At 39.8% G+C, this 15763-nt stretch overlaps 1 protein-coding gene across 1 annotated transcript in view; it reads left to right on the top strand.

Moving 5' to 3' along the window:
* LOC101787744 (inter-alpha-trypsin inhibitor heavy chain H6) overlaps positions 1-15763 on the top strand; it is a 70016-nt gene that overhangs the window by 18840 nt on the left and 35413 nt on the right. Inside the window, 10 exon segments of the mRNA XM_063245553.1 lie at positions 8106-8265; positions 8497-8499; positions 9173-9321; positions 9323-9589; positions 9591-9861; positions 9864-10192; positions 10543-10746; positions 10748-10928; positions 11022-11144; positions 11147-11158. Of these exon segments, the coding sequence (XP_063101623.1) occupies positions 8106-8265; positions 8497-8499; positions 9173-9321; positions 9323-9589; positions 9591-9861; positions 9864-10192; positions 10543-10746; positions 10748-10928; positions 11022-11144; positions 11147-11158 (1699 nt within the window).

The following is a 15763-nucleotide window of genomic DNA, read 5'->3' on the forward strand; positions in this document are numbered from 1 at the left end:
ATAGGACACTACAGCAGAGAGAGGCAGGACTAAGGGACATTTACATTGAAGTCACTTTCCCGCCCCTTGGCAATTTACCTGTGGAATGAAATGAATTCCAATAGGCTGCTTGTGCATCAGCAATGTTCCCTTTAGGCACCACCCCAGACCCAAGCTATATGTATGCCCCCCACACCATGTGTCGGGCAGAGAAAGCCAGATCCCCGGTGGTCATGAAGTCATGAAGTTTCTCTCTGCATCCTAGAATACAGGTCCTTTTTACTTTATGTTCTCTCTTCTAACTGCACTGAAAATCCTATCACTCTGTAGGTCCTCATGTCTTGGAATCCTTGAACTGGAGCACCCTGCCATCATATACTCATGATCCAATACAAACCTTACATAACACAGGCTCTGAAATTTCATAAGATGACGGGTTTTCTAGGCTTTGGTAGTTTGATCTTTTAAAGTTTAAATATAATAGGGTACTAGCACTATAGGCTTAGAAACCATAGAGTTCTGGGGCTATCAATTTGGATCTTGTAGCTCTTCTACCAGTTACCCTTGAGTCAGAATATTGGAGCCAGACTTTGGTGTTAGTACTTCAGTTGACAATAGTCTGGAAGGAGTATTGCAAACCATAATAATCTAGGGCTTTTTATTTTCCAGTTACTTTTCAAATTTTTCCCTTTGTTTTAAATTTTATAAAAACAATAAAAATAATACAGAATTTAAAACAAGATGATAGGAAATTAACAGTGCTTATTATATTGCATATTGCTATCTTCAAAATATTTGCTCAGATTACCAGATATAGGCATGCAAAATTGATCAAACAACATAAATACTAACTGTTCCTTTCACTGAACTAATACAATTAGTAGGATAATGATCTTAATTATCATATTATATATAAATATGTGTGTGTGTTTACCCTACCTTTTTTCTTTAATCTCACATCCTTATTTTTCTTTCATTTTGAGCAATTTATTTCCCTTTCACAATATTTATTATACCTTTTTGATCATATTTAGTTTTCAGCTTCCTACACAGGGAAACAATATGCAAGTCTGGTTTATTTCACTTTTGAATATGATCTCTAGTTGTATCCATTTACCTACAGAAGCCTCGAGTTTATCTTGGTTTATAACTGAGTAGTGTAAAAGTACCACATCATTTTTATTCATTCATTGGCTGAAGGGCTTTTGAGTTGTTTCTAAGATTCAGCTATGACAAATTGTGTTGTAATAAACATGGGTATGCATATGTCGATGTGAGATGATGTTTTGAATTCTTCTGGAAAAATACCCAGAAGGGGAATTGCTACGTCAAATGGGACCTCTATTCGTAGTTTTCTGAAAAACCTCCACACTGATTTCCAGTGTTTTCACCAGTCTATACTCCCACCAGCAAAGGAGAAGGGTTCCTTTTCCCCCACAATCCCACCAGCACTTGTCATTGTATGATTTTTGGATAGTAGACCTTCTTTCTGATTTGAGATGGAATCTCAGTGTTGTTTTTAATTTGTTTTTCTCAAATGACCAGTAATGTTAACATTTTTTTTCATGTATTTGTCTGCCACTTGTATTTCTTTATCTAGATGTGTGCATTCATCTTAGATGCCCAGTTTTGGATTGGGTCTATGAATTTTTATGATCTAGTTAGAAGTCCTTTGTCTGAGGGAAAATTGGCTATTTTTTTCCCAATTCATGCATTTTCCTTTTACTCTGTTGGTGATTTCTTTTTAATAAGATGAGATCACAGTTGTTGATTGTTTGAAGTATTTCCCAAGCAGTAAGATTCAAGTGTCTTGGGATAGTAGAGGCTGCATGCATAGAGCTTTTAACCTCAGAGCTCTTGAGACTGCAATCTAACTGAGTGGTGTTTTACCAGAGGTCATCAACATGTGGGAAGGGAACTATCCCAAGCCAACTCCACAACCTTCAGTAGAGCTTTGGCCTCCCCAACTCAAAACCTTTCCAGCTTTCCTGTCTGTTTCTGAAGGGTGAGGGACAGATCTCAGTACCATTTGTGAAGTTTGTGTCCCAGTTGAAAGGATGATACCTAGCTACAGGATTATGGAATCCTTCCTCTTACCACACACAGTAATACCACATCAACTGTGGCTCCCACATAACACAGGAAGGTTGTTGCTGAAAGAACTGTAAGCCTTAGCCCTTCTTTTTTTTAAAAAGTCCTTATGGGAGCTCATAGGCAAAAATGGAGACCCATGTATAGACTTTAGATGAAGCTATAGCCTGTGGGCCTTAAAACTACTGCAAACAACAACCATAGCCTAAGTTCTAGCATCGTAAGAACAACCTGCACTGTGGTGTGCACTTGTAACTCTAGCTGCCAGGGAAGTTGAGGCAGGAGCATCATAAATTTGAGCCCATCCTGAGCAATTTAGCAAGACCTTTTTTCAATTAAAAATGAAATGAGAAGAGCTTCTGAGATAGCTCACATCTTCCTGAGTTCAGTCTCCAGTACAGGTGGGAAAAGTGTTTGCTTCACTTCCCATTCCTTGATACATTATGGATGCTTTCTCCATAAAATTGCATGGCATGCTAAGAAAGAATAACACTCACAATCTGAAGAGATAAATGTAGCATTTAAAACAGACCCTGATATATGACAGACATTAAAATTATCAGAGGAGGAATTTAAAATAAGCATAATTGGGAACAGATATTTAGCAGGGGTTCAGTGCTGTAGTGCCTGCTTGGCAAGTGTGAGGTCCTGGGTTCAGTTCCTAGTAACCACCCCTCCCCAGTTGAAATAAAATAAGCATAATCAGTATCCCACGTACTCCAATGAAATAAGTGGACAACATGCAAGAACACATGTGTGATGTAAGCAGAGATCTGGAATTCCTAATAAAATCAAAGGAAATGCTAGAAATGCAAAACACAGTAACAGCAGTGAAGAATGAGTGAAGAAATGTGGCTTATCGGGAGAATGGGCATGGCTGATGAATCAGTGAACTTGAACATATGTCAACAGAAACTTGTCACACTGAAAAATAGAAAGAAAAATGAATAGAAGACAGCATTCCTTTTTACATCACATTTTCTAATGTGAAGGCATTACAACGATATAGCACATATTGAATTGGAATCATACAGAAGAAAGTAACAGAAGAAATATCTGAAATAACAATAGATACAAATTTTCCAAGTCAAGCCACGGAGACCATACCACAGGTCCAGGAAGCGTGAGGAACAACAGGCACGATAAATATTCAAAATCTACACCTAGGTGTCACATATTCAAACAACAGAAAAATCAAAGACAAAGAGAAAATCTTGAAAAACAAAGCACTATAGGAAAAACTCCTTACCTACTGAGGAACAAGGATATAAATTAACCAGATTTCTCTTCAGAAACCATGGAAAGAAGAAGAATGCAGGGCAATATTTCCAGTGTCAAAGCAAAGAAACCACCCTAGCCTAGAACTGTGTATACATCAAAATTATCCTTCCAGTGTAAAAGAAAAAAAGACTTTCTCAGAGAATCAAAAATTGCGAGAATTGTCAACAGTAGACTGTTTTGCAAGTAATGTTAAAAGCTTTTCAGCAAAGAGAAAAATGGCATATATTAGAAATTTGACTGTACATAAAGGGAGGAGAAGTGTTAGAGAAGGAAAAGGAGAAGGTAAAACAAAAAATATTTTCTTCAAAATAATAGCAACAACGTATTCAGTGAGCACAGTTTAAGAAAGTGAAATTAATGACAGCAATGTGATACGGGATGAGACAGAAAAATTTGGAACACTCTGCTTCAAGATACTTGTACTAGATATAAAGCTATATAGTATTATTTGAAAGTAAACTTGAATTAGTTGCAAAGGTATATCAGGAATTTCAGGGCACCAGTAAAATTTTATTTTTAAGTGTATCAAATATGCTAAGAAATGAGAGAAAAATGAGATCATGCAGAATGTACAATTAAAACTGAAAAAGGTGGAAAATGAGTGGAAGACACACACACAAATAAAGAATAAGGGAAACAAATAGAAATCAATCAACTATATCAGTCATCACTAGATTTATGAATGGTTTAAATACACCTATGAAATGGCCAAGATCATCATTGTGAATGATCAAAAAAAATTCACTGCATGTTAATTTAGGAGAAATCCACTTTGTTTTCTGTCTCTCTCCATCTCTGCCTCCTTTCTTTCCTTCTTTTTTCTTTCTTTTCTCTCTCTCTCTCTCCCTCTCTTTCTTTCTTTCATTTTTCTTTCTTTCTTTCTTTCTTTCTTTCTTTCTTTCTTTCTTTCTTTCTTTCTTTCTTTCTTTCTCTTCTGAAACAGAGTGTCACAAAGCCTCTACCTTGCCCAAATTGGGCTCATAGTCTCCATCCTTTTTCTTCATCCTTCCGGAGTGCTAGGATTACAGGCCTGCTGATTATCACCATACCTGGCTAAAACTCACTTTAAATATAAAGATACAAGTAAGACTAAAAATAAAGCACTAGAGAAACACGGACAATGGAAACACAAATCAAAAGATATCTGGGGTAACTATGTTAATTTATGACAACTAAGACTTCAGAGCAAGGAAATTGTCAGGGAAATAAGTGCATAATATTTTGATAGAGTTCAGTTCTCCCAAAAGATATATCAGTGCTTCATGTGTGTGCACCTAATAACAGTACCAAAATGCATGAAGTACGATCCATTAGAACAGGGAGTAGAGACAGATGAATTCACTACTGTAGTTGGAGACTTCATCACCCCTCTATCAGTAATTGACAGATTGCAATGGCAGCAATCAGTGATGAAGAAATGCCACCATCAATGAAGATAAGAATACGTTAATGCAAATGTTACCTGTTTGAGTTACTTTTCTCACTGCTGAGACAAAATAGCTGACACCTAAAGTTAGAGGAGGAAAACTTTTAATTTGCTCACAGTCTGTAGAAGTTTCAGTCCATAATTGGCTGGCTCCAAGGCAGGGTGGCTTGGCACAGGGCCATCACAGACAAAAGCAGTTCATGGCAGGCAGTCTGTAGCCAAAAATCAAGGGAGAGAGAGACAAGTCTCTTTCTGTCTTGTAAATAGAATACAGTCTACTGGGATTAGGGTAGTGCCAATCCAACCAGTGAACTAATCCAAAAATCACCCACCCTTAGTCCCAGCACCCTTGATGCCAGCATCACACTACCAGTCGATCACATACTCCAGATTCAGCCACCTCCCAAAAAACCCTATGACTGCATGAGGCTTTACTGTCACATCCAGGCACAAATCGTAACACTCCAACCCTAGCCCTCCATCCTTTTATTCATCTCTTTATTCATGAAGGCATTTCATTCATCTCCAAGAGCTGCCAAAGTCCTAACAGTTTCAGTGTTGCTGAAAAGCCTAAGTTGAAAGTCTCTGAGATTTAAGGCAAACTTAGCTGTGAGGCCCTGAACAAATGGAAAAGAAAGTCAAACACTTCTGACATTTGATGGCACAAGACAGACATCTCCATCTCAAAAGTTGCAAAGAGAAAGATACAAAGGAATGGGACTAACACAAGTACAAAATCCAACAGGGCAAAGATTAAGTCCTGTAGCAGCTCTATGTGAAGCACCCGAGGCAATCGGTGGCAACATGTGAACTCCAAAGGGCTTGGTGGCTCTGCCCCTGTGGCACCTCCAGTGGTTGCAGCTCCTATACCTCATCTCTTGGGCCCAATCTGCTGTCTCCTTGCAGTTTTCCTCAGATGATCCTCATCCCTGGCTTCTCCAAACCCTTCTGGGGCCTCCACTGAACCTTTGGCTTCACATTCACAGCTTCACACCCTGCCCTCTTGGGAACACTACCTGGCCTCCCAGGCCTTCTGAAGTCTGGGTGGAAGCCTTCCTGATGCCACAACTCTTCCATTCTGCATGGACCTAAAATCAGTACCCCATGGATGATGCCAAAGTCTGCTGCCAGAAAGAGCAGTAACCAGGCTTTCCTCTCCCTTGGCTGTAAGGGTCAAGTGCCTGGATCACTGAAAGGTATGAATCCATTTCCAAGGAACAAATTCTCTAGGCTGCTGCCATTATGGAATATGGTGCTCTGGAGCGTTCTTCTCACAGCAAAGTCTTTCACTTTTGCAGGTTTGAGGCTGCAGAGGGTGGGGTCCTGCTGCTGGTTGTGATGTCTGCAGTCCATCTTTTCTATTTTCCTATTGCTTCTCAGCCATCAAGATCTCCTCTTCTCTATCTTTGCAGTCCATGAATTTACTGGAGATGCCTTTCTGGTCAAACTCACAATGTTTCAAATCATTCTGCTGGGCTCGTTGTTCTTGATTCTTAACCTAAACCTGGCTAAAACCCCCAACAGTAGGCATGCCACCACTTCAACACTAGATTGCCTTGAAACTTCTTCTGCCAGATTATTTAGCCCACACCCTTAATTTCAGTCTCAGGCAAACTCTCTGGACACAAGCAAAATGCAGACAAACTTTCTGTCAAGCCATAACACATTGTCCGGATTCCAACAACCGATGCATCCCTTCTTCTCATCAGAACCTTCCTGAGCATGGCCTTTATCGGCCTTCTGGTTTTCTGAACTCTGACCACAGTCTCCCATACAGAACAGCCTAAGGCATTCAAGATCTACTTTTTCAGCCAGCATCTTTCCAATCTCTTCAAATCTTTCCAATCTCTTCCCACAAGCCATACCCAAAGGCTCCTGAACCATCACAACGACCAAATCTTTCCAATCTTTCCAATCTCTTCCCACAAGCCATACCCAAAGGCTCCTGAACCATCACAACGACCTCACTTCTCCGGTGCCAAATTCTGTCTTAGCTACTTTTCTCTCATTGCTGAGACAAAATACTGATGCCAAGTTTAAGGGAGGAAAGGTTCATTTTGCTTACAGTTCATAGAAGTTTCAGTCCATAATTAGCTGGCTCCAAGGCAGGGTGGCTCATGGCAGAAAGGCAACAAACAGTTCATGGTGATGGAAGACAGAAAATGCAAGGAGAGAAAAAGGGGGAAACAAGCCTCTTTCTGTCTGTTTTGTCTTACACAGACAGCTGGGATTAGGGATTGGCTGCCAATACAATCAGTGGACTGATCCAGCAATCACTCACCGTTCATCTCAGTACCCTTAGTCCTAGCATTGAACCATGAACCAATCACAAACTCTAGATTCAGTTACCTCCAAAAGAGCCCCATCTAAAAGTACATGAGGCTTTTGGGGGACATCTAGACACAAATCATAACATTATCTAGGTGGCACAACAAGAGCAAATTTATGGAGGTGAAATAGAATCTGTGTTATCAGGAGTCTAGCAAGAAGACTAGCCTGAAAGAAACAGAGGATGAGAGTGAAAAGCAGGGTAGAGCAGAACCAAAGTGTGTGAAGTCACTGAGAGACATATATAGAGACCTGTAATCATGAGGATCTCAAACTTTAGGATTCTGAAATCACTGAATCCTGGGTTATGGGGTCAGGAATCATAACAGAAATGGACACTAGACCTCTGAAAATGCAGAACCCAAACCCGTGAGGCCACTGGTATCTAGTAGAACATTTTTGATGATAGTACTATTAGTATTAGTAGTATTAGTGTTATTTCAGTATGAGGGGTTGAATTCAGGGCTTTGCACATGCTAATAAGCACTCTACCACTGAGCCAGACCCTAGCTCTTTATTTATTTATTTCATTTTATTTTGAGTCAGGGTCTTACTAAGTTTCTCACATTGGCCTTAGGCTCACTGTCATCCAGTCTCGGCCTCCCAAATAGCTTGGATTACAGGTACATACTATCACACTCGCCTGAAGATGTTTTAAAATTGTGTGCTGCTTAAAAGGTAGTGACTGGCCACAGGTGGTTATTGAACACTTGAAATATGGCTATTTAAAATGAAGAACTAAATTTTAAAACTATTTTGCACTTCAATTTATATGGTTACTTATGGCTAGCAACTGCAATATTGGCCAGTGCAGTTCTAGATCTAACCCTTGGATCATAAAGCCCACCAGAGTAGTTTGACCTGATAACCCTTGACCCACAGAATGCCTAAATTAGAAGGTGTTGGAATCTTACAGCATATAAAATCCAGTACCTCAGTGTACAAAGAGACTTTCGCACTCATAGACTTTAAATCTTGTCTTATCATCCATATCCTGCAGACCGAAAAAGCCATCAATGTGATCCTCATTGATCTGCAAACCAATAACTACTTCCACATCATCTACTTTTCTGATGCAATTTGTGTCTGGAAATCTGAAAGCTTGATCCAGGCCACTATGCAGAATATCCACAGTGCCAGGGGACACACTGAAGCTGATGGTTAAGCCTACCTACTCAAACATGCAGGCTTTGGAAACATGAGAAGTTCCTGAAACCATCCCTTTATTCCCCCATCTTCTTCATCTCTCACAGTGCTTGAAATATCACTATTGTATTTTACTCACTTATGTGCCTTCATGTCTTGTGTTCCCCTCCCATCTTCCTTTCCTAGTGGAAACAACTGATTCCAGGTTAAGTGGAAGTGTTAAGCCTACCTACTCAAACATGCAGGCTGTGGAAACATGAGAAGTTCCTGAAACCATCCCTTTATTCCCCCATCTTCTTTATCTCTCACAGTGCTTGAAATATCACTATTGTATTTTACACACTTATGTGCCTTCATGTCTTGTGTTCCCCTCCCATCTTTCTTTCCTAGCGGAAACAACTGATTCCAGGTTGAAAGGGCACATTCTCTTTGGTCCTGAGTTTTCCCCTCCTTAAAGTAAACACTGGAGAGAATTTGCTAAGATTTCAAAAACCAACTACCTAGATATTTATTTCCATGCATTGAACAAACTGCTGCCCTGATTCCAGGTTTTGATCAATCTTCTCTCAATTACCAAAGTCTCACCTGCCTACCACCTGTCATCTCAGCCTTTTCTTTTCTTATAGCATGAAGAAGGTGGGGACTGTATCCTAGCATAGCTGCCAGTATGAATAGTGAATGAAACATTCCCCCAGAGCATAAGCAAAGAAGAGTCTGAGCTGTTGTGACGAGCCAAGGACATGTGGGTCTCCTCTCCGATCTTAGGTAGGCTGGGTGGGGGTACAGGAGTTGGGAGGGATAAGCCGCAGAAACAGGGTGAGAAAAGCTGAGATGTGACTGAAACAGTGAGGTTGGTGAGCTACCCATTGTATGGTCAGAAATGACTAGAAAAGATCGTCTCACAGTCTGTTCTCCAATTAGGGACCGGCATCAATGCAGCCCTGCTGGAAGCTGTGTCAGTATTGGACCATAACAACCATGAGTCTGGGAAGGGCCCCAGTGTGGGGAAGGTTCCACTTGCCATCTTCATGACTGATGGGGAGCCTAGAGCCAGCATGACAACAGCCAGTGTGAGTGATCCTTCACAAAATCCAATGGGTGCAGGGTTACAAGGCACCCTTTTATATCTTGGCCTTTGGAGGTGATGCTGAATTCCCCCACTGCTGCATCACCTGTCCCTGAAGAACCGGGGTGATGGTGGGGGCAGCCTGATGCATATAAGAGGATGCTGACATGGCCCTCCAGCTAGAGCACTACTATGAAGAGTTCGCCATTCATCTACTAGCAGATGTGTGTCTGGACTACCTGGGCGGCTCTGTTGGAACCTCCGGTTGGGCCTTTTTTCCCCAATTGCTTTGGTGGGTCAGAGCTGATGGTGTCTGGCCAGGTGGAGCCAGGGGAGCAGGAGCTGGACTGCCTGCCAACCTGTGACCCTGATAGTCTGCATCTTGTGGACCACCAGAGTGAAGGAGCCACAAACAGCAGGCAGAAAGTCTTTGGTTTCCCAGGGGAGTCTGCCCTCAATCTGATGCACTTTATTTGCCACTTCTCGGCCCATGTCATCATTGGAGAGCTGTGGGAGGCATGCTTCCATGGCAGTGAAACCACCACTTGCCTCTCAAAGTCCTCAACATATCCCTTGAATACAACTTTGTCACATCTCTGACTTCAGTGATTGTGGTGTAGTCCAAGGAAGCCAGTGAGGAGCCTGGGAGACAGTCATCCAACACATCTGCGCCAGGCACAATCACATCCTCCTCCAGCCGTGGCCAAGGTCTAAGAACAGGCACAGCTCAGGCATTCTTGATGCTCAAGGTCTCCCGCAAATCAAGGCCTGTGAGAGCAACCTCAGGTACAAGTGCCTCTACAAATAAGATGCTCAATTCCAAGGAGCTGAGGCCACTGAGTCAGGACTATAGTTCTCTATCAACCTTACTATACGTAAAGCTCCAAGCTCCAGCACAGTAATTTTCTGGTACCTTGACCCAGCCAACTCCCATGATGAAACTTGTTGCCCTTATGCCCTGAAACTCTAGCGTTCTGTTGCCTCCGAGGCCCCGCACTCCATCACACCAAGATCATTATATCATCCTAGAATTCTAATACACAAGTCCCACCTCCAACTCAGCTCAGTGCTGGAACCATGAAACATTTTATTCCACAGCATCCCGAACCTGATGCTCCATCATAACCTAAATCAGACACTCCATCACACCCCCAACCTCGGCTACTCACATCATGGTTGCCAGAAAAGCCTGCCATCGTCATGATCTGTAATCTCCATGCTTCAGATCCTCAAATACTCACCACTCACCAGATCTAAGATTCCTGCTCTCCAGACCCAAAACAACTTGCCACACTCTACACTTGTGATCCTCTTGCCCAGAAGCCCTAAAGTCCCATCACCTCTTAAACCCAGTGCATCACCTCACCAAAATTCCACAAGATTATCATTTTCCATGGTTGGAATCCCACCATTCCCCATATGCCCAAAACTGTGCTATTCCTCAGATTCTCAGATTCCCCAGAGTCTCCAGTGGCAAAGGTCCCAGCAGTACCATGACCACCTCTGTCCCTGGAGAACCCCACATCTCTCCCTTTACCACAAGAATGCCCTCTCTGCTGCATACTGGGAAACCCTGGCACAGGCAAGGCCTGCCACTAGGGTGCCAGAGCACATCTTTCCCAAGAGTCCCATCACTGGGCCTACTCAATGGCTCCAGACCTACGCCAGAAGGCAGACTCCAAAACCTGCCAAACTTGCTGCCTTCTAGCACTCTTCCTGAAGCCACCAGTCTGCTCCTTCTCCCAGGGTAAGTAGAGCCACTTTCTGAGTCAATGGTGCATTGCAAGCTTGTGGAGTCCTTGAGTCCACTGACATTCTATATCTTCCTCTTGACAAAGATGGTGAGTCCCATGATGGGATGTCAAGCTATGGTGGGAAGATATGAATGGAGAGCAGCAGGAGCTGCTATTCTACAAGGCATTTCAGGGTGTAGTGATAGTCGAGACACTTACTTGCTTGATGGCTTTGGAATTTTCAGACAAGTTATTTAACACCACCATGCCCCAAGACATAGGCACAGATTCTGGAGCCTTGAGAGATAAGACTTGGAAGACTGAATAGAAACACACTGAACAAGTTAAAGCTTTGACATTGTTGGAAAGGTGAGTTGCTAATGATTCCCAAACAAGAGAGGGACATAAGAGTATAAATTGGAGCACTACTGGGAAAGGTACATCTGATTCGTCTTTCTATGCCCTGTGAAGAGCTTTGCATCATAAGAAGGGTATAAAAATTTGGGAAGATGATAATATACTTAAATTTCCGAACGACTGTGAAGTAATAACTATCTTGTTTTTGCAGCACTGGGAATCAAACCCAGAGATTCTTATATGCTAGGCAAGTGCTCTACCCCTCAGTTACATTCCCAGAACCAAGTAACAACAGTTTTGGGGGCTTCCTATGTGCAGGTACTTGTATACATAATGTGCCTGTAGTCTCTCATTTAATCCCTACAAGAAACTGTCAATACACACATTTTACAAATGGGAGACAGAAGCACAGTCAGAGGTGTGAAGCATTAAAATCTGGTTCCAAAATAAATGTATTTACTGCTCTACTATTCTGCCTTTTTAAAAAAATTTTATTTAAAGAAAGACTAAACAAAATAAAATAGATAGAAATAATACATACATTGAAAGAAAGAAATAAACAGTAAGAAATCACTCGTTGATGCTTACATATTGTCATTTTTCAAATAGTTGTTCAAGATACAAGCATGGACCATGTAAAGTGCGAATTCAAACAGTGAGACCGCAAACAGTTCTGTTCAACTGTCCAACAAAATCTTAGTAGCATGGTTGTCAATACTATACACTTAAACATACATGCAGTTATCCATAGCTTCATTTATGTTTAGATTAAACAAACTAAAGCAGATTAAAATCATTCTAAAAAAGAATATTAGTATTGCTGGATTTCACATCAGGACACTCTGTGATCAGCACTGGGAACTTCAGAGTCTTTTTTAAAATTTTATTTAAAGAAAGAGTAAACAAAACACAAAATGGGTAGAAATAATACATAGTTTCAAAGAAAAAATAATCAGTAAGAAATCACTAGTTGATGATTCCAGATTGTCTTCTTACAAATAGTTATTCAAGATTCTAAAGTGGGGCATATAAAGTGTGGATTCAAACCGTAAGATTGCAAACAGTTCTGTTCAACTATCCAACAAAAACTTAGAAATATGGTTATCAATCCTATACACTTAAACATACAAGCAGTTATCCATATCTTCAATTATGTTGAGATTGAATAAACTCAAGCAGGCTAATATCACTCTGAACAAAGAATAATACTATTTCTGGGTTTCACGTTATGACACTCCAGGATCAGCACTGGATACTTTAGTGTCTCTTTTTCTTCAAAGTAGCTGTTCATTTCATCATGTGTCATAAAATCAGTTCTCATAAACTGTTTATAGATTCTACACATGCATGAGTCTTAACATATATTTTCATCCTTTCTATATTAGAGGGAGAAACAAAACAAAGCAAGGAAAATCAAAACATATTCCTATAAACACATGAAATGAAATAAACATATAAGACCAGTGTACAAAGACTTCTACCATGGTTCCTGTGTTGTCTCTTGTTATCTCTGATAGAATTGGCTATATCATCAGACATAGTATAATTGAATATATCAGTACATAACAGTATTAATAAAAACACAACTTTGTGTATAGTATATAACTTCAAAAAACCAGCAGTTATCAAACTAGCATGTGTATCGTAGAGTCTTGTCATCTTCAATGTAGTTGACTATACTCTCAGACTAGATACTATCAAGCTTATCAGTTTTGAATAAAATCTTCTCTGCCTCATTTCGGTTAAGCACATTTTTTTGCTATCAGTTGTCTGCTTATCTTCTTCATTATGTTTTCTGTTCCATTCATTTAGTCCTCTTTGCCACTGTTCCTGGAATCCTAGTACTTTTCTCTCTCCCTAGAATTCCCTGCAGTATTCTCTGTAGAGTTGTGTTGGTGGTTGCGAATTTCCCAAGTTCCTCTTTATCTTGGAAGCATCTTGTTTCTCCATTAATTTCTAGCGACAATTATTCAGGGCAAATCAATGTGGGCTAGACTTTATTTTCTTTCAGGGCTTGGAATACTTCACTCCAGGCTCTCCTCGATTTGATGGTTTGTGCCGAGAAGTCTGCCATAATTCTGAAGGGCTTTCCCTTGTAAGTAATCTGTTTTCTGTCCCTGACAGCTTTTAATATTCTGTTCTTATATTGGACTTCTGGGATCTTGATTATTATATGCCTGGGTATAGTTTGTTTTGGTTGTAAATGGCTGGAGTTCTGTATGCCTCATACACTTGAATATCATTTCCTTTTCCTGTGTTTGGGAAGTTTTCCTTAATTATTTCTGTGTATAGCCTGTGTAGGTCCACTGTTTGTAGCCCTACTTCTTTATTCACATTCTTTATTCTTTTTCTTCCAGTTTTTAAAAAAATTTTATTTAAGGAGAAAAGAGAAAAAAAAAACAGTGAAAGGGTACAAGTAATACAGATTTACAGAAAAAAATGAACAGTAAGAAATCACTAGTTAATGGATCACATATTGCCATCTTAGAAATAATTGTTCAAGTCACAAAATTAAAGCTTGTAGAGTGGACATTCCAACAATGATACTGCAAACAGTTCTGTTCAATGATCCCATAAAACTCTGTGATATCATTTTCTATCTTATACACTTAAATATACATGCAGTTATATAGTTTAGAGCACTTTCTTTTCCTCTCTTTTGTACAATGACTATTACACATTTTGGGTTTCATTGCTCCCACGGTTCTTATTGCTTTTTTGGAAGAGAGTAAAACCAAATGTGACATAACAGAACAGAATCGGTCAAGTCAAAAGGGTGGACATAATACATAATGTAAAAACATAATAAAAGGTGATCAACAGTGGTTACCATAATGCCTCCCGCTATCTCTAATAGAATTGCCTATATCATTAGTTATAATAAAATTGAACAAAACAGTAAAGAACAAAAGTGACAAAACCAAACCATTGGAGACATTGTAGGTCTTCAAAAGTAGATAAAAGTCAACGAGAATGGGCGTTATAATGAATCTCATTATCTTCACAGCTGATGCCTAAACTTTTGAACCTGATACTATCCAGCAAAACAGAATAGGGGAACATCAGTCAAAAACAAGATGGTGAGAGTAATACAGGGCTTCAAATTGAGATAATAGAAAGTCAAAGTGGGTTACTATAATATATCCTGCTATTTTTTCCCTTTAATTAAATGGATAAAAATAAAAAAGTAAATAATGGAGTGGAGATTGGGATGAAAGAGGGCATAACAGTGAAACAGTGCAGATCAAAACATAACCATTTAAGCAGAATAGTGTTTCACCACCAGATATTTCCGACCCAAAAGTAGTTACCATATTGACTCTTTCCTTGAAGTCCTTGAGTACAACTTGGTATACTGTAGCATTAAGTATATCAAAACAATGTAAAACCATTTAAGAGAATGACAGCATTACAGAGTATTTAGAATCGACTAACAGAAAATGAACAATGGTTTCTGTATAATCTCCTTGTCTTTAAAAGGTTTTTGCTTATACTATGGTACATAATAAAATCCAATAAGATACAACCTATTTAGACCATTGGAGACAGAAGAACAAAAGCTAGATGAGACTTCAAAACAAGATGATACTAAATCAGTATTACCTATTAAGATGTCATTTTTTTCCAAAATAGCTGTTCCTATCATCCAATCTTCTCTGTCTCATTTCTGTTGAGCTCTTTTTCTATCAGTAGCTGTCAGTTTGTCTTCTTCATTTTGTTCTCTGCTCCATTCGTTGTGGCATCCCCGCCACTATTTCTGGGTTCTTTGTATTTTTCTTTTTTTTTAGAATATCCTGCAATACTTTCTGTAGAGTTGAATTGGTGGTTGCAAATTCCCCCAGTTCCTCTTTATCCTGGAAGCACCTTGTTTTTCCATCAATTTCCAGGGATAGTTGTGCAGGATATCTCAATCTTGGCTGGAGATTATTATCTTTCAAAGCTTGAATTATTTCCCCCCACGCTCTTCGTGATTTGATGGTTTGTGCAGAGAAATCTGCTGTAATTCTGATGGGTGTTCCCTTGTAAGTGGTCTGTTTCTTGTTTCTGACAGCTTTTAATATTCTGTTCTTGTATTGAATTTCTGGAATTTTTATTATTATATGCCTGGATGTTGCCCTGTTTGGGTTGTAGGTAGCTGGGGTCCTGTATGCCTCATACATCTGAGTATCTTTACCTTTTGCTAAATTAGGAAAATTCTCCTGGATTATTTCTGTGAGTAGCTTTTGCAGTTCATTTGTTTGTGTCCCTACTTCTTCTTTTATGTTCTTAATCCTTAAGTTATGGCTCCTCTTATCATCTTCTTGTCTTTGTATTATTGCTGTTTGTTTCTTTGTTATTTTTAAGAAGTTTTTCATT

The sequence above is a fragment of the Cavia porcellus genome, unplaced genomic scaffold, assembly GCF_034190915.1.
Source record: "Cavia porcellus strain 051 isolate PalLab524CR breed Dunkin Hartley unplaced genomic scaffold, mCavPor4.1 scaffold_3, whole genome shotgun sequence".
Classification (NCBI taxonomy): Eukaryota; Metazoa; Chordata; class Mammalia; order Rodentia; family Caviidae; genus Cavia; species Cavia porcellus.